We start from the raw sequence: 16,596 nt of genomic DNA on the forward strand, positions 1-16,596 counted from the left end.
TTGTGCGGGCAACGTCATTAATCAAATTATTCAAATGAAAAAATATGGAGGGGTTTGTCTTCTAACAAGAATATTGAACTATGGATCTTCGTTTCAATATTAACAATATATGATGATGAACTGATTTAAAAGAAGCTTTATTAATATGTCAAGAAAATGGCCCTTTCAAGGATGGGCTGACAAGGCAATAGAAAATTTACAAATTCGTGTATGGGAAAATAACTTGCTATCCCAACTGTTAACTGAAAATTTGAAATAGAAAGGAACAAGTAGGGTAATCAATTATCATTTATAGCTTACATGGTCCATCGAATTTTTAAACACCACATAAAGCGGTAAAACTCATTCCAAAGCAGCAGAAAGTTTGAAGGGGTTTCAAGAGAGAGAGAATTTTCTTATTGACTATATACAAGAAGGCAAGCATACTAACATCACTAATTACATTTTATGCTTCACACATCGCCTTATTTGTATCTTCTGTACTACTAAATTTTGAAGGAATAGGATCCAAGTTCCTCCCACAATAATAAAAGCATACTTTAACAAAAATCTAGGGTTCACTAACATTATTAGCTGCCACATTGACAGCAAGTTCGTCCACAGCTTCCATATTCTTAACACGTTCAAGAATCCCAGTGAGTTCTCTATGAACATAATTAAACCGTTCCTTGGAGATTAATGATTCTGTCAGCAGAGTGGCAGCCAAAGAATGAAAGGCTTCAGCACACTCATCACTGTTCTGAAGATTTTGTTCATCAAAAGGAGCCAAATAACTTTCTCGTCGCCACCGAGGGAGAAAATATTTCATAGGTAATTGGAAGTAGTTCTTCACTGCAAGTACACGAATCGAATGCCGGCACAGTATTCCAGAATGTTCAAATTCCTTGCAGGAACATTGAATTTGTTCGTCAGCTTGTGCCCAAATCACAAGGCGCTCTTCATCCATTTTCTTGTAGTGCTGAACAAGGTAGGATCCATTGGTCAGTTCTGTAGTGGCATATTGTGTTGACAGCACAATTTCATTTTGGAACACATTGAAAGCGTAAGGTGTAAGAGTACTCCTTGCATGTTCTTCAATAGGGATGCATGTCTTTACGCACATGTACTGCATCCCTTCTCTTGCCAACATTGATGAGGTAGCAACAATACCTACCTGCAAATTTCCCAGGAAAAAAAAAATGTATATCCATAATCTTTAGAACGGTTATAATTTAGGGAGCCTTCTATAGAAGTGATCAATCTACCTGCTCAAAAAATCCTTGTAGACATGTTTGTGAATCTAAAATTCTTTTCATGGTTGAATCCAAAGATTGTGAAAACTCAGCAGTCAATGAACGAGCAACGAAATAACTCTTAACGTAGCAGAGTGGCCAAGATGCTCGAAGTGAGAATAACAAAGCTATATGCTTGTCAGAAACAAGTCCAAATCGAGCTACAAAAAGATCCCACTGATGTTCAAAATTTTCTATGCTCTCTAGGTGACATAATATATTGAACTCTAACCTAAAATCTGCATACTGTACTCCCAGCGGTACGGAGAACCAATTTGATAGTTTTGATAGAATATGCCAAGTGCATATGACATGTTTAGTTTCAGACAACTCCTTAGAAATAGCGTCACCCAGAGTTGGATCTATGTCAGTTATAATTGTTTGTGGATGTCTCCCTCTCATAAATCGTACAAATGTCTGTTCAAAAGCCCCCAAAAAACAAAAAAGTCAGGAAAGAATTATTTGAAATTCAAGCAACTGAAGAATAAGAATTGTATCTACATACCCGTAAAGCCCATGCAAATGAATAAGAACTTTCGTCTTGTAACAACACAAGCCCAAATATTATCGCATTTCCATTATTATCAATGCCAAACCACACCCCAAGGAGTAATCCATACGTAACAGAACGGTATGTAGTGTCCAGGGTAACTACATCACCAAAAACAGAATATGCCCGAATAGATTCACCATATGACCAAGCTATATTTTCCACTTTACCATTTTCATCGGCAGTATAATCAAATATAAAATCGGGATCTTTATCTGTCATTGCCTTACAGGTCTCCACAAGTTCATGCACATCATTCTCTCTTTTTTCATTCAGGAAAGCATCATTTTCTTGAACTGCTTTCTTGCAAGTCCGAACAAAATTCCTAACATCCTTTTCTATGAAAGGCAGTTGTCCAGGCTGAACTCCTTTTTCAAGCTCTAACACCTTCACAATACGGTTCACAGGGAATCCAGCTTTGGATAGTAGAAGAATGCGTTCCTGATCAGCCTCTTGTATTTTACGATATGCTGGTAGAAGTCGTACTTGGTCATCTTCCAACAACTCATGGTTATGAACATTACTAAATTGGGACACATACCATTGAGCAACACCATCAACAATTTCCTTAGTCAAGTATAATTTTGCATCACATCCACATCGTACAGATTTTCGCTCTCTGTGATGCTCCACATTGGCCTTTTTTCTTGGTTGATTGAAGCCAGATCTGTAACAAACAAAATCCCTTCTATATATTCCTAAATGTTGGCTTTCTGTTGAGCGAGCTTTTCTGATTGAAAATCCATTCTTCCGGGCAAAATTGCTATAGTATTCAAATGCATCATCATCGCTTTTGAAAATTTGACCTACATAAGGAGTGAAGACAGCTTCTGATGATGACGATGAAGGCACTGTATCAGTCTTTGTGGCCTGAGATCTTACTGACATCTGATCATCTCCATCATACTTCATAAAACACTTCCAATCTCCACATGGACATTGTTGGCGTCGAATCCATACGTTATTTGATGGTTTCATTCTTATTTTCTAGATAAACAAGAAACAGTACTAACTCACAAGTTACAAACTATTATCCTCTACTTTACTGCACAAGAAACCAGATAAAAGGAAAAAGCCAATTAAAACAGAAGTCAAAGGAAAGAAAAAGGCTCAAGATTTATTTTAAGGATGGAACACAAGCAAATATCAACAATCGTTCAGTTTCTCTTGAAAAGTCGTTCTAATTTATTGGGTGAATCACAGTTTGCTCTCCTTTGGTTTGGCTCAAAAAATTTTCTTGCTGTGCTTGAAGTATAAACCCCCATGATTTATTTATTAACCGTAGATACCGGCAGTATTTTTCATCTGATAAAAGATGATCATGTGAAAGTTTCCTGAAATAAATCAGTCTCCTATCATGGTAAATCTGTCATTCAAGCTCTCCTGTGATTTTATATCAATCACTCAACCCCCTTAGATCACTAAATAATTCACCATAAACAGTAGGAAATAAGAAAAGTTAAAAAAAAAAAAAAAACTGTATGTGTAAAAATAATAATAATTACTTAAACCATTACTTTACAAGGCATGTATATAAAGACACTGTTCACATTTGAATAATAGCTAATATTTGAGGCATTCGTGGATTGAAGTATGCATAGAGCAGAGTATACCAGAGATGTGTTGCATGCCAGAAAGCAAAATGATCAAACTCACTTCAGCATATCTCTCCCTTCTGCACTCAAAGCACGCTTCCATCTGTTTATCTCTGTAAATAGAGTAGATCACGGTCATGCCACGCATCAATGGATTGTACTATTACAGAAACTAGTAGCCAATCTAATCCTTACATGTTCAACACTAGAAAAAGTAGATAAAATGTAGCTTGAGGAATTATCCGTTACTTTCATTAAAGAGCATGCAAACTACGCTTGAGGTATTATGTATGAAACCAAATGCTGAATGTCTGTAGTTGCAAACCCATGTACAGGTTAAAAACATCACAGATGATTTCTCAAAGAAATAGTTCTATTTTGCAGTTCATCAATCCGCCAAGGAACAAGATTGGACTGGTCAGGATAGTCTGCGATAAAAAAACCCCAGACCAACAAATAAATGCAATTGCCTATGTTAGACAACTTAAGCAATAAGACCCAGTATTTCAACTTTCTTTTACTAAAGGGAATAACACGATACATTTATCATATCCTTCATCTTTTCATTGTCATCCCTCTAGATATTGCAAGTGTTATTTTTTAAAACACGTGACTTTTGCAAAGTAATCATCTCAATTATTGAAAAGAAAAACAATAAGATGGTCCGGAATTCAACAGCTATAAAAACCTACACCAGAGGACACAAATCAAAAGGTCGCGGAATGTAGTCACACGCTGATGGAATTGGCAAAAATACTCTAGCATCTTATTCACTAGTACAATAAATGCATTATCTCTGGATGATTTATAATTATTATATAATTTTAAATAAGTGGGAAATATTGATACTTTTCCAAAACAATGCAAACTACAATACTAGGTGAATGAGAATGTTTTTGAACATCTTATCAGAAAGATCAGCAGTATCTCCAAGCTTTGATGCATATTCGCATGACAGCCTAAAGACGGGCTTCAATTCAAACCACATTGCATGACTATGTCAAATTAACATATGGTATAGACACTATCTTACATGTTTAACCATTACATTCTTTAGATCAGAAGTTAAGGACTAAAAAATACTAATATAACCCCATTTATTCTACCTAAGAAGTCAAACCAACCAAACTGCAGAACAAAACATTCATATGAATGACAAACACAAAACTGATTTATCTGCTCATATGCCCAAAATATACGGCCCATCTTCACTCACAACGTCTCACTTTCTTTCTCTACCTTGTTTCTCTTTTTCCAGCTGGTCAAAGCAAATTAACATCAACTACTTATATAAGTTGAGCACGCTGACCAAGTCCCCTCAATGCCACTTGAAATAAGAGTCTTGGGCAATATTTCTGTATGTGTAACATGAAGGTCTCCACAATATTTGTAGAACCATTCACCAATAATCCCGGCAAGAACAGATGCCACCCTCAAAATGGTGAAATCTGTTTGAATCTCGTAAAATTATCTGTCGATTAACAATCTTTGATATGTACTTGAAAGCAGCGTGGCAGTCACCACAAACACGAAGATTTTTCATTATCCTAATTGGCAGTTCAGATTTCCGGGTAAGAACAAAAGCAATTGCCAATTTTTCACTATGATAGCTCAACATTTCTTCTTTGCTTTCAAGGTCAAGATCAAACAGCGCATATTTGGTTTCAGGAACATAACCAGCATCCCTCATTTTCCTAGTTAGTTCCTGGAGTTTTTCATAAATTTTTTCTCTCTCTGGGTGTTTTTGATCTCCAGCTACGAATACATGAACACCGTCCTTCATGGTGACCCAACTACACCCTGCTTCTTTCTTCACTGATGCCTTTCGCATTGCCATCCTAGCATCTGCCATAGCTTCCCACTTCCCACCTGCAGCATGCATGTTAGAAAGAAGCACATAGTTCACAGCATTATGTGGCTCCATCTCCATAAGCATCTTGGCGGCTCTCTGACCTAGCTCTGTATTGCGGCCATGATTTCGACAACATGCCCCTAAAACTGTTCTCCAAATGAGGACATTAGGATCCATTGGCATGGTGTTGATCAAGTTCTCTATTTTATTAACATCACCAGCTCGCCCAAGGAGATCAACCATACAAGAGAAATGCTCAATTCGAGGAGCTAGTCCATACTCTTCACTCATTGATTTGAAGTGCTCAAAGCCTTCATCAACTAAACCAACATGACTACAAGCTGATAAGACCCCAACAAAGGTAACGTGATCTGGTGATTGGCCATGCTCTTTCATTCTTGAAAAAAGCTTCAAAGCTTTTGCTCCAAGTCCATGGCGTGCATAGCCTGATATCATTGAGTTCCAAGTATATACGTTCCTCAAAGGCATCAATTCAAAGAATCTTGAAGCATAATCTATCTTTCCGCATTTGGCATACATGTCAACTAGTGCACTCCCAACAACAACGTCAAATTCTAAACAAGCTCTTATGGCACATGCATGAACTTCCATTCCCCGCTCTAAAGTTGCAACTGAGGCACAAGCACTAAGAACAGTGGCAAGAGTGAAACCATCCAACCTTTGGCCCCTCTGCATCATAAACCATACCAAATCCATGGCCTTGTCCAGGATGTCATTGTGTATATATCCAGAAATCATGGAATTCCAACTGACGTCATCTCTTCTATCTGACATTCTACAAAAGATCTTCTCACAGTCATCCATCTGACCAGACTTCCCATAGCAAGCTAGAAGAGCATTCTCAATGGCATTGTCATTAGCGACAGAGTATTTTAAGATCAAAGCATGAATTTGAAGGCTCAGTTCAAGCAGTGAAAGAGAAGAAACTGCTGCTAAGACACTCATAAACGTCACTCTATTGAGCCTCCACCCAGTTTGCATCATCTCCTGGAAACATTTTATAGCTTGTAAAATTGTTGTCTCTGAGTTTGCTAGCGCTCCAATCAAAGTATTCCAAGAAACTTCATCATAATCTGGCATCAGACAGAAAATTTTCTCACAGGCCTTGAGATTACCAGTTTCACCATATAATGCAAGAAGTGCATTTGAAACTGAAACATCTGAATCAAGCCCCCATTTGAGCCCTTCACCATGTATTTGTTGTCCTAACATGATCCAACCCAAGCTTGCACATGAGCTCAAAGTACTAATAACTGAGAAATTTGAGGGCATCAGTCCGCTTCTTCTCATTGCATGGAAACTGGAAACTGCTTCTTCAAATCGCTCATTTTGGTCTAGGCCAGAGATAATAGAATTCCATGAGACAACATCTTTATCAGCTATGAGATGGAAAACAGAGCAAGCATAACCGATAGCACCACATTTTGCATACATATTGACAAGAGCATTTCCAATTGAAACATTGTCATCAACTAACGCACTTCGAATCAGGTAAGCATGAAGCTCTTTACCCTTTATCTTCCCTTCCTTCAAATTAGAAAATTCAGGAAAAGCACTTAAAAGAACAACAAAAGAAAGATTGTTTATTTCAACTAAATCTTTCATCTCCCTGAATACCTCAGCTGCTTCTTCACCCTGGTTTTGCTTCACCAATCCAACCATCAACCCATTCATGGACACTGCATTTCTCTCAGACATCTGCTTAAAAATCATTTTGGCATAACCTATTAACCCAAACCTTGCATACCCACTGACCAGTGCACTACCAACATACAAATCTTGTAAGAATCCAGATTTCTCTATCCTGGCTAATATCTGTGCAAGCAAACTTAATCCACAGTCAACAAGAGAGTATGCAGCAGTTACTAAGCTACCAAAAGTATATTCATTAGGCCTCAGTGTGATAGCTTCCCTCTGCATGCTTGAAAAGAGTTCAAAGGCAGAAACTACATCCCCCTTATAACAATATACTGAAATGATAGAATTCCACGCTACAGAATTTTTAATTTGTATTTCATCAAAAACACAACGAGCATCATCAATTGAACCCAAACAATGTGCATACATGGACATCAGCACATTAGACAGAAACATATCTGATGCATATCGTGATTTGGAAATTAACCCATGAATCTGCATTCCAAGTAGAAGCTTACTTGGACCACATTTCTGGCAAGCTCGAAGAACACTACCAATGGCGTAGTGGTTTGGAAACTGGTTTGCACAAAGCATACCTTTGAATAGTCTACATGCCTCATCAGGTTTGCCATTTTGAGTATAGCCTGAAATTAAGCAAGCCCAAGAAACATGGTTCTTTTGTGGCATTTCATTAAACAGCTTCTGTGCATAAACTAATTTACCAATTCTAACATAAATGTTCATAAGGGTGTTGGACAGGAAAACGTCATTGGTGAACCCAGTTTTGTAGATCAGCAGATGAAGTTGATAGGCATCTTTGAAGCAACAAGAATTTCTGTAATGATGGACAAGTAACTCATAGTTATCCAAATTTAAAGGAGAAATACAAGATGAGGCAGGTGACAGTTGAAGCTGGTTCTGTGATAACTGAGGAGGTGGTATGATATGATCGTAGCATGGGTCCTGATGATTGAAGGGAAGAGGGTTATCTGACGGAAGGATAGGCAATACAGCAGGTGCATGCAGAGGCAGAGCATGCCTTGATTTGTGGAAGAGTCGTCTGCAGCAGAGGGGATACAGGGGACCAGCAAAACATACCATGGTTAGAACCTTGGCTCATGCTTTTAGCATTTCTACAGTAGTATGATCATCTTCATATTCAACTAGCACCATATGGTCACTATTGGCCATATTAAATCTGTGAACAAGATTGTGCCAGCGAAAAGATGCATTAGGATAGCTATGATAACAGCCAATCACAAGGTGCACATTTGGGAAGGAACCCGTCATGATTATAGTTTCCATCAGGCTGATTGGTCCCTCCGTCTGAACTTTATAAAGATGTGACTTGTGCATGTAAGCAAACAAAAGAAATTGAAACAACGACAGTTATGCCCAGTGGCAAAGGGAGGCGGGCCTCAATCATATAGGTATTATACACCTCCACCCCAGCTCCACAAAAAATTATACAAACTTCCTCATGACTAAATCCTAGGTACGACCTTGGTTATGCCTACAGGATTCTACATTGTATCATGTAATATTTTAAACAATTTTTCCCTGTCTAGATATATTTGGAAACGTAAGTCATGTATCCTTAATTAAAAATACTGAAATTTAATCAAGCATATAATTACTATGTCACAAATGAATATCAAGAAAAATCACGGCGGAAAAGGAAAACTTAGTAATGAAATAGCTGTCAAATAAAATCCATTTAAGTATCTGCTAGAACCAAACGTTCGGACATCTAAAAAAAAAAAAAGATAACACACATGGATTTGCATAAACTGATGTCCCAGGGTCCTTTTGAAAATTAATAGAACGTCAAACTATTGATGCGCACGAAATCATGAATTACCGAAACAATTCATAAACACACAAAATATTGAAACTCCCAAAAGCAGTAATACGTTATTGACACATCTTTTGGGGTGGGGGCAATCACAGTTCTACATGAAACATGGCACAAGGTAACTGCATATATTACTAATGCAACTGAACGACAAATAAAAACCGATCTGGGCCAATCCTCAACAATGATGAAGCTGCAATATCTTATCTTAATAGCGCGTGAATGTTGAACCGCACGTAAAATAAATTAATAGAAGAAGAAAATAATTGCTAGGCAGCACGGGAACAGAAGACAAAATATAAAATTTGAAATGCAACAAGGAAGTATCGGAACAATAACGTCATAAACACACATACTGGCTCTGTTTCTCCGTCTTTCAACAATGTTGTAATTCACAGAACCTGCAAGCGTGGCAGGCAGTATAGCTCAGTAAAATGAAAATCAGCAAAAAAGAATTAAAATCCAAGAATCAAAGAAAGGGCATTCCCCAGAATCACTAAAGCTAAAAACTTACACAAATACTGAATCGTCTTGAGACCCATAGCGAGATAGGAATGGCTCATTGAAGGGAGAGGCGACTGTAAATAACAGGAGACAAATGAATTCTCATGACTAACATAGTTTATTGGTTGTTAGGAGCAGAAGCAGCACACCAAAAGAGGATTCAGATTCTACTCAGAAGCTCAGAGCCCTGAAATGATACTGCATACTTGAAGATTGGTGAGCACAATTACGTGCGCGAATGGGAGGGTTTCAAAGGAACAATAAAAAGAGAAAGAAATCCTGTGAATAGAGAAAGTTAAAGGTAGAAGATGGCGTTAATAGGCCTTTCAAGCTGAAACCAGGGACAAAGCAGTAGAGACCGCTAGCAGCGGGAGAAACTGTTCTGGTTCCTCAATCGGGGAAGGGAAAGACGACGGAAACAAACTAGAGACTTGGAGCAGTTAAGCTCAGGCCCAAATGAGGAAAAGGCACTGAAACCGAACGAGATGAAGGCCCAAACATGACGGTAACACCAACATGTTTATTTCTAGGGCTAATAGCTTTTGATTTGTTACGCTCAGATTACTGCATGTTTAATTGTTTATGATTTTGCTATCAATTACTACATGTTTATATATAAATTAGAGGATCCTCTCCTGAATTATGAACAGTTTTATGAAGAAACAGTACCATCTCCATAAAAATCATACTCCCTGCATCCTTAATTATGAGAGAAAATTTTGAAGGTTATGATGGCCCCTTTAATTTACATTAAACATTTTACAAAATTTTAAGAGTAATTGGTAATAGTAATTTTTTTTATAAAATGTTTCCAAAGGATAAATAGAAAAGACTTGATCCCCATGATGAACAAATGAGAAAGCTTTCCTTGAAAAAAAAAAAAAACCAAATGGTTAAAAGATGAAAATGGTGAATATTAATTCAGGCTTTAGGTATAAACTGTTTTTAGCTGTTTTCTTTTAAACCTTAAACCCATGTATGCGAGTTGGGTAATTTTCTTATAGGTAGGGATTGAGATTTGAGAGGGTATTTATTAAATTATTTTTAAATTAAATGGACAATAGATGAATACTAATTATTTGAGATTTATGGTGAGATTGAAACCCAATCTTCCTTTTATTTTTAATTTTTTTATCAAAATATACCATCAATCATGAGCCGTTTGTTTCTTATTAAAAAAAAAACTTCAATAGGGGCATATGAATTTGGAAAAAAATCCCATAAAAAGAACATGAAAATCTTAAATTAAAATTGTTTTTTTAACATTTTAATAAGTTTTTTTTTGCGAATTATATTTTAATAAGTTTTGATTTAATAATTTTTTGTGGAAATTCCTGATTTATGGTTTAATAATTTTCAGACTCTTTTTGTGAGGTTTTTCCTATCATTTTTCATATAAAAAAAATTAAGATAACCATAATAAACTTTTAAAAATGAAATAAATGGCTGAATTCTTTCAGATGAAACGATTAAAAGTTTACAAAGCGCCACGTGGGGCCACTGATGATTTTCGATAAGGCTAGCATCCGAAAACAAAATCTCAGTGGCCGTACCAGGGCGATATCCAAACCGAGCTCATATGTGATAGACTGAGAGGTGATGGCTCAGTGGAGCACAAAAACTCACAAGAAATGGCAGCCAAAGTAGCTCTCTCTTGTTCCCTTTCTTTCAAGTCTTCCTTTTTACTAAGCCTTTGTTCTTCTTCTCCTTCTTCTCTGTTCAACCCCTTCCTCACTCTTCCCAGAACAAGGCCTCTTCGCTTCAAACTTCATGCCAGACTCGGTATCTTCTCCTTGACTTTCTATCTGTTTCTATTTTAATTCCCGTTCCGTTCTGTTGAATCCATCCGGGACCAACATAGTTATGCTACCTTAAGAATCTGCTCTTCTTCTGTTGCTCTTAGGTGGTGAGGATTCAGAAACTAAGAAGGGTGGAAAGAAGAAATTTATTACCCGAGACGAAGAACCGCAGCAGTAAGAATTCCCCGTTTCTGGGTTAATTTTCAGGTTACGAAGGACATAGAATTCTGAGGCGTCGAAGCTGATGCATTTTATTTGCTCTTGTGACAGATACTGGCAAACAGCTGGTGAAAGGGAAGGAGAGAATCCGATGAAGACCCCTCTTCCTTACATTATCATATTTGGTATGTCAACTCCTTTTGTAATCTTAGCCATTGCTTTTGCTAATGGTTGGATCAAGGTCCCTGTTCGATGAAAGCTGAGACAATACTGCTTCTTGCTCTAAGGTTCTGCAGAAAATAAGTATTTAGTCTCTTTCTTCTGTACGGATAATCTGTTATGTATCAATTTGATAAACAGAGTTTTCTGTCCAGCCATTATCAATATTCATTCGAGAATGCTATTACTACAGAGCAGCAGTTTGTCCATTTTACAGATATATTTTGAAGAACACAGGAAAATCATGAATTGCTCTCTGTACATTCAACCTTGGATTTCTTTATTGTATTATAGTGTGCATTCTAATCTAACAAAGGAACAATTATACATAAGCACTTGCTTTCTTTTCACACTTAAGGGCCTAAACGGCATAACCACACTTTCCAACTACTTGCTCTGTTTTCAAGTGTGAAAAATCAAGCCCTATGCATAAGCGCTTGTTTATATTTGGTGGGATGTGCATCACGTACACATCTTCTGGGGCAAATATAGATGTGACTTTGACGTTTCAAATTTTATTATTTTTTTCTTTTTTACATTTTTAGATCTACATCGTTTTTATAAAAAACAAATTGCCAGTTAGGATATTGCTTTTATTTTGCATCCCTCTTCTTTGCAATGAAATAGTGAAGTTGAATGGATTAATAATAAGATCTAAGCCATACAAATCAAATCTTGACAATTCAGAGAATCTGCACCCCAAATATGGTTCCCTGTGTGAGTTATATTTTGATTCGGTTGTAATCAAACCAAACCAAATCAAGTCAAACCAGTAACCAAATTGCTTAAATGGATTTTGATGGAATTGTTTTTAGTATTTTTAAGTTTTAGTTGGTTTTGTTCAACTTAGTCGGTTCAATTAGTTTGGTTTAGTTATGAAAACTTCTCATACCATAACGGTGGTCACTCATGGGGTACTTAAAATAAGAACTGGTCATGTAACCCTTTTCTATTAACTATTTGTTAATGGGCTTCACTTAACCACAATATTAAAGAAAATATTTTGGAGGATTGAAATAAGGTGTTCAAGCAGGGGGGAAAAAAAAATATATCTTTCAAAGACCGTAACAACAATGCTCCACCAAAATCTTAGGCTGCATCAGAAAAAGCATGATTAAAACCAAAATGCATTACTAGTAGCTAATAGATGCTACAGAATTCCCAAGTGAATCTGTATCAGAGCTGTATGGATAAGTGTAATTGGTTGGCAGCCAGATTGAGTAATATATTACTTTGTTTCTCCAGAAACCCTGACAGATGTTTGACATGGCAGGAAATCTCATATTTACTTGTTCCAACCTTACTTTCTGCAGAACAAATTCATAAGCTTAACAAATATTATCAACATCACTTTAAACCAGACAAGTCCTACCAATAACAGGTGAAAACAATGCAAGTTTGATCATCTTTCTCTTGTCAGGGACCTGTACAGTAGTGTAGTGACATATTTGAGTTGAAACCTAGAAGTTGATCTCAGTGCAACAAATGGTTCCCCTTCAGTTTTGTGAATGTAGAGATGATTCAATTCAAGATGAGTAGGTCTCGGGAATCTCTGATGAATATCAGTGGATGATGAAGGCTCATCTCTTACAGTCACTGGCATTTGTGGTGGTAATTCTGGTGGAGGCTTGTCAAATTCTTCATCATTTAGCAATATGTTGTCGTAGCTCCATGGTGGTGATGGAGGAGATTCGAAATCTGGTAATTTTGCATGACTTTCTGGAATATAGTCCTGTAAAATATGGTTTTGTCATGAGCTAAGTCAGAATACTATTCTGCTGAAAGAAAAGAAAAGGATGTTCAAATGCTAATTCCTGCATCAGGCTATTGAGAAAGGGCATTACAAATGCAAAAAAATGAAATCTTTCTGGGGATATTGGTCCTGAATTCTGTGAAAGCTTGCGCTATAGGGAGAAAAATAACCGATATGGAAACCCCATTCAATCAAGATAATTGGTTGGGAATCCTCATTTAACAACTGGGATCTACTAATCAAGTAAATAGAAGCAAGTGATGCGCTATCGAGACGTAATGCCATAAAGTCAGAGAATAAAAATTATCTGTTAGTTTAGTATCTGTCCAAAGGCTTCTGATACATTCTGCATAAAACTAAGAAACAACGCAGGTGATGAAATCCTTATTATGTCCAGTAATTTTATATTAAAGAATGCCAATTATGCTTTGCATGGAGAAGAAGAAAAGAATGTAGAATACAGACCATGATTTTACTTTAATTGCAGAAATATTGGAAAGTCTTGTTTCTGGGTATACTTGTTTAAAGTCGATTCCTCATGCAAAATCAAAGCTTATCATACTTCCTTCAAGTGATAAATAATATCAAAATAAACTACTGCTATCAGTAATCTATTCTGCATCGAGAAGCAAGAAAGCAAGACTGAATGGGAAGGAATGGTTTTGGAGAATCAAATTAAAAATCTATATTTTCTGAAGCAGATAATTTACCTGCAAATCCAAAATATTGTAAGCATAGCCAGAATCATCAAAGGCCCAAGGGAATTCTGGAGCATACGTGAAAAAGCCATCAACAATGAAGCGGTAATGATAGATACCAACTGGGAGTGTTTTTACAGCAACAAAAATCTGCCCCACTCTCTGCAAAACCTCCCTGACAAGAAAAAGACAGAAGAATTTCTGATATCAAAATATGATTTTAAAATCAAATAACTGGAAAAGGTGTGGATAATAATTACGTGGTTTCCCAGTTATCCCATGATCCTGCAATAGCCACATTATTCCCAGGATGATTCCATGAGAACTTCACTCTTCTCAACTGTTCATGAACCATTGATTCTATATACCTATTTTGCAGTAGCCGAGTTGGAGCTGGCAGTCCAGGAGATGTTGGAACTGTCATTGTAGAAACCTTGATATTGGAAAATAGACACTTAAGATTTCAGCTTTTCTACATTCGAGTTCATGGACAATTGAGAAGCTTGAATGCTGACAAGTAAAGGGGACACAGGCACAAGTGGTGAACGTGATCATACAGTCACAGTTCTTTGTCCGAAATATTTGTGTTTCATAGATTGACTCAACGTCTTCATTAAATTGAAAAACATCAAAACCTCGAACATGACTACTTATAAATTTTCACGCAATCTGGAAATGAGCAGTTATACATTCTGATCAATGATCAGAAAAGAGAGTCTCGGAAAGTCTAGAGAAATTTGTGTACTCTTGAAGTCAGACAAAGTCTAAAATAACCTTAACTGTAATAGCCAAAAAAATTCCCAAAGAAGGTCAAAAACAGTTCAGAGAGAAAATACTTAGAAAATTTAAACGCTGTCCCACTTTCATGGGAAAGATCAGTTGATTGTCACAAGTCAAAGTAAAAACAGAGTTTTCGGCCTCGAGTTCAAAGCTGAACCCCATGCGATACATACACCCTAAGAGAACAACATACAGTCTTGTTTCAGAGCTTGCTTCAATAGAATTTCTTAGTCATTCTTCTAGGACACAAGAGAACAACCATATAATACAGAAAAGAAAAGGAACCATAATTTTCTTAAAGAAAAATTCATCTGACCGGTGGGGCGACCATAGGAGCAGGGAACGGCTCAGATGCTGTAGCAACACCTGGAGAATCCTGACCCATTAGATCTGAAAGCCCATTACTCAGTTCATGTTCAAACCCGTCGTCAAGCTTCTTAACTCCAGAAGTGCCTTCACCACCATCTCTAATTTCTTTATTGTTACTACCCATTACTTAAGAGAAGAAGAAAATGGAGGAAAACCCAGATTTTAATCCAATCACTCAGTATAAATCACCCTCAGAGTCCAAAAACCATGAAAAATTTTCCCCACAAGAAGCTAGGTAGATTTCCAAGTTCATGTAAAGAAGCTGTGAGAAGTGAGAACAGAGAAGGAAAAACAAAATCAGAAGTTTGACATAATCTGGTTTCTTCTGGGACACCCATGTCTGTAAATAAATAAAACACAAACCTTTCCAGGAATTCGATGAAAGCTGCACAGTGGCATTATTTGTTGTCGTAGAATTTTCTTCCTTCCCAATTTTTTCCCTCTTTGTTTCGTATTTGACGTATAATGATTCTCTCTTTTTTTTTCTTGTCGCAAGTAACTGAACGATGTCCAGAGTTTTATTCTCCAGTGAGTTCGGAAGATTCTCTGGGTGGACTAATAATTGTGACTCCAGTTTGGGAGAGAATGTTCCCTTAATATACGGAACAGCCAAACACTGTCTAATTTGCTGTGCAAACTTTTTCTTGATTCTTTCTCTGATGCTGTTTTGATAAAGGCATGGTCTCTGTCTGTACAAGGAAAAAGGAAAACCGCCCCCACAATACTGAATGATTACACCAGCTAAATAAACTTGTTCTTCATGGGGTTGAATTGGTGGATTGCATTAAAAAAAAAAAAAAGGGAATATATTAATATAAATAGAAAAGAAAAAGGGAAAAGATTCAAAAGGAACTTATTCAGAAACAAATGACATTGTGGTTACAGCCCATACAGGGAGGCATGAGTTGTTAATTGGAAGGGACATGTCTAGTTTGTCTTCTTATACCTTGTTTTTTAGTTGGTAGTTTACTTTATCAAGGTTAAATCACTTACTTTGTTCTAGGTTAATAATAATTCATTTATATAAGACTTTATGTTTAATCAATTTAAATAGTTTATTTTTCTTCCAAAAAAAATTATTGCTAGCATTGCTAGTTTAAGAAAGATTTATTAAAAAAAAAAAGAAGTGTTTGGTGTTACTCAACTGGAGTTGCAAGATCCAACTATTACTTTTCTCTTTCTAGACATACGTATAATCTTATTAGAATTAATTATATTTGAGACACTATCGTGACTAAATATAAGTCCTGCTCTTAACAGGGTTGATTCGCCAGGAACCACCATCTTCTCCTAAAACTAAACCTTGTTAGTCCAACTATTACTAGGACATTTGAATCACACCAAGTAACTAAATGGTATATCCTCAAGATGCTTACTTTTTCTTACCTGAGAGATAAAATTAAAAGGATTGATTGATAGAAAATCAAAATCAATATATAAATATTAGAATTTAAAAAAATTCAAACCAAAATTATTTCATTTTTATATATTTAACTTTTATTAAAGAATTGCTTAAAAATTATAACTTTTCCA

General features: G+C 36.5%; 4 protein-coding genes across 12 annotated transcripts; 1 reads left to right on the forward strand and 3 right to left on the reverse strand.

Moving 5' to 3' along the window:
- Positions 1-363: 363 nt before the first annotated feature.
- LOC114760127 (putative protein FAR1-RELATED SEQUENCE 10) lies at positions 364-9,335 on the reverse strand. Of its 5 annotated transcripts, XM_028949387.1 has the most exons (6): positions 9,297-9,335; positions 9,139-9,183; positions 3,478-3,529; positions 1,777-2,808; positions 1,245-1,688; positions 364-1,153 (listed from the first exon to the last, which is right to left on the reverse strand). In XM_028949387.1, the coding sequence occupies exons 3-6, from the start codon at positions 3,517-3,519 to the stop codon at positions 551-553; spliced, it is 2,121 nt and encodes a 706-aa protein (XP_028805220.1). In that variant the 5' UTR covers positions 3,520-3,529; positions 9,139-9,183; positions 9,297-9,335; the 3' UTR covers positions 364-550. The 5 variants fall into 5 exon arrangements, with proteins under 5 accessions (XP_028805220.1, XP_028805222.1, XP_028805221.1 ...); XM_028949389.1 differs by lacking the exons at positions 9,139-9,183; positions 9,297-9,335 and adding an exon at positions 4,656-4,737; XM_028949388.1 differs by lacking the exons at positions 9,139-9,183; positions 9,297-9,335 and adding an exon at positions 4,633-4,715.
- LOC114760126 (putative pentatricopeptide repeat-containing protein At5g09950) lies at positions 3,306-9,333 on the reverse strand. Of its 3 annotated transcripts, none has more exons than XR_003742021.1 (4): positions 9,297-9,333; positions 9,139-9,183; positions 4,656-8,125; positions 3,306-3,529 (listed from the first exon to the last, which is right to left on the reverse strand). XR_003742021.1 is itself a non-coding variant. In XM_028949386.1 (3 exons), exon 3 carries the CDS (start codon positions 8,026-8,028, stop codon positions 4,816-4,818), a length of 3,213 nt encoding a protein of 1,070 aa, XP_028805219.1. In that variant the 5' UTR covers positions 8,029-8,125; positions 9,139-9,183; positions 9,297-9,333; the 3' UTR covers positions 4,304-4,815. The 3 variants fall into 3 exon arrangements, 1 of the variants encoding a protein (XP_028805219.1); XR_003742020.1 differs by having other exon boundaries at positions 4,633-8,125; XM_028949386.1 differs by lacking the exon at positions 3,306-3,529 and having other exon boundaries at positions 4,304-8,125.
- Positions 9,336-10,848: 1,513 nt separating the features above from the next.
- Positions 10,849-11,907, forward strand: LOC114760130 (uncharacterized). The gene is made up of 3 exons (XM_028949396.1): positions 10,849-11,068; positions 11,190-11,259; positions 11,356-11,907. The coding sequence occupies exons 1-3, from the start codon at positions 10,918-10,920 to the stop codon at positions 11,498-11,500; spliced, it is 366 nt and encodes a 121-aa protein (XP_028805229.1). The 5' UTR covers positions 10,849-10,917; the 3' UTR covers positions 11,501-11,907.
- Positions 11,908-12,730: 823 nt separating this feature from the next.
- Positions 12,731-15,740, reverse strand: LOC114760129 (SNF1-related protein kinase regulatory subunit beta-2). 3 transcript variants are annotated; one of them, XM_028949394.1, is made up of 5 exons: positions 15,427-15,740; positions 15,011-15,325; positions 14,283-14,347; positions 13,927-14,089; positions 12,731-13,195 (listed from the first exon to the last, which is right to left on the reverse strand). In XM_028949394.1, the coding sequence occupies exons 2-5, from the start codon at positions 15,185-15,187 to the stop codon at positions 12,866-12,868; spliced, it is 735 nt and encodes a 244-aa protein (XP_028805227.1). In that variant the 5' UTR covers positions 15,188-15,325; positions 15,427-15,740; the 3' UTR covers positions 12,731-12,865. The 3 variants fall into 3 exon arrangements, with proteins under 3 accessions (XP_028805227.1, XP_028805226.1, XP_028805228.1); XM_028949393.1 differs by having other exon boundaries at positions 14,175-14,347; positions 15,427-15,738; XM_028949395.1 differs by lacking the exon at positions 15,011-15,325 and having other exon boundaries at positions 14,175-14,347; positions 15,427-15,737.
- Between the last annotated feature and the right edge of the window lie 856 nt (positions 15,741-16,596).

This window comes from Neltuma alba, unplaced genomic scaffold (assembly GCF_004799145.2).
Source record: "Neltuma alba isolate B1F8T4 unplaced genomic scaffold, ASM479914v2 tig00010934_pilon, whole genome shotgun sequence".
Classification (NCBI taxonomy): Eukaryota; Viridiplantae; Streptophyta; class Magnoliopsida; order Fabales; family Fabaceae; genus Neltuma; species Neltuma alba.

Excerpts from the sequence above, each read along its gene's own strand:
- LOC114760127 (XM_028949387.1), bottom strand. The coding sequence starts at position 3,519 with ATGGAAGCGTGCTTTGAGTGCAGAAGGGAGAGATATGCTGAA. Across the intron at positions 2,809-3,477 it reads GAAGGGAGAGATATGCTGAA|AAAATAAGAATGAAACCATC; the intron begins GTGAGTTTGATC and ends TTGTTTATCTAG. Across the intron at positions 1,689-1,776 it reads CATTTGCATGGGCTTTACGG|ACATTTGTACGATTTATGAG; the intron begins GTATGTAGATAC and ends GCTTTTGAACAG.
- LOC114760126 (XM_028949386.1), bottom strand. The coding sequence starts at position 8,028 with ATGGTATGTTTTGCTGGTCCCCTGTATCCCCTCTGCTGCAGACGACTC.
- LOC114760130 (XM_028949396.1), top strand. The coding sequence starts at position 10,918 with ATGGCAGCCAAAGTAGCTCTCTCTTGTTCCCTTTCTTTCAAGTCTTCC. Across the intron at positions 11,069-11,189 it reads CAAACTTCATGCCAGACTCG|GTGGTGAGGATTCAGAAACT; the intron begins GTATCTTCTCCT and ends TGTTGCTCTTAG. Across the intron at positions 11,260-11,355 it reads CGAGACGAAGAACCGCAGCA|ATACTGGCAAACAGCTGGTG; the intron begins GTAAGAATTCCC and ends CTCTTGTGACAG.
- LOC114760129 (XM_028949393.1), bottom strand. The coding sequence starts at position 15,187 with ATGGGTAGTAACAATAAAGAAATTAGAGATGGTGGTGAAGGCACTTCT. Across the intron at positions 14,348-15,010 it reads CTCCTATGGTCGCCCCACCG|GTTTCTACAATGACAGTTCC; the intron begins GTCAGATGAATT and ends TCCAATATCAAG. Across the intron at positions 13,196-13,926 it reads ACAATATTTTGGATTTGCAG|GACTATATTCCAGAAAGTCA; the intron begins GTAAATTATCTG and ends CATATTTTACAG.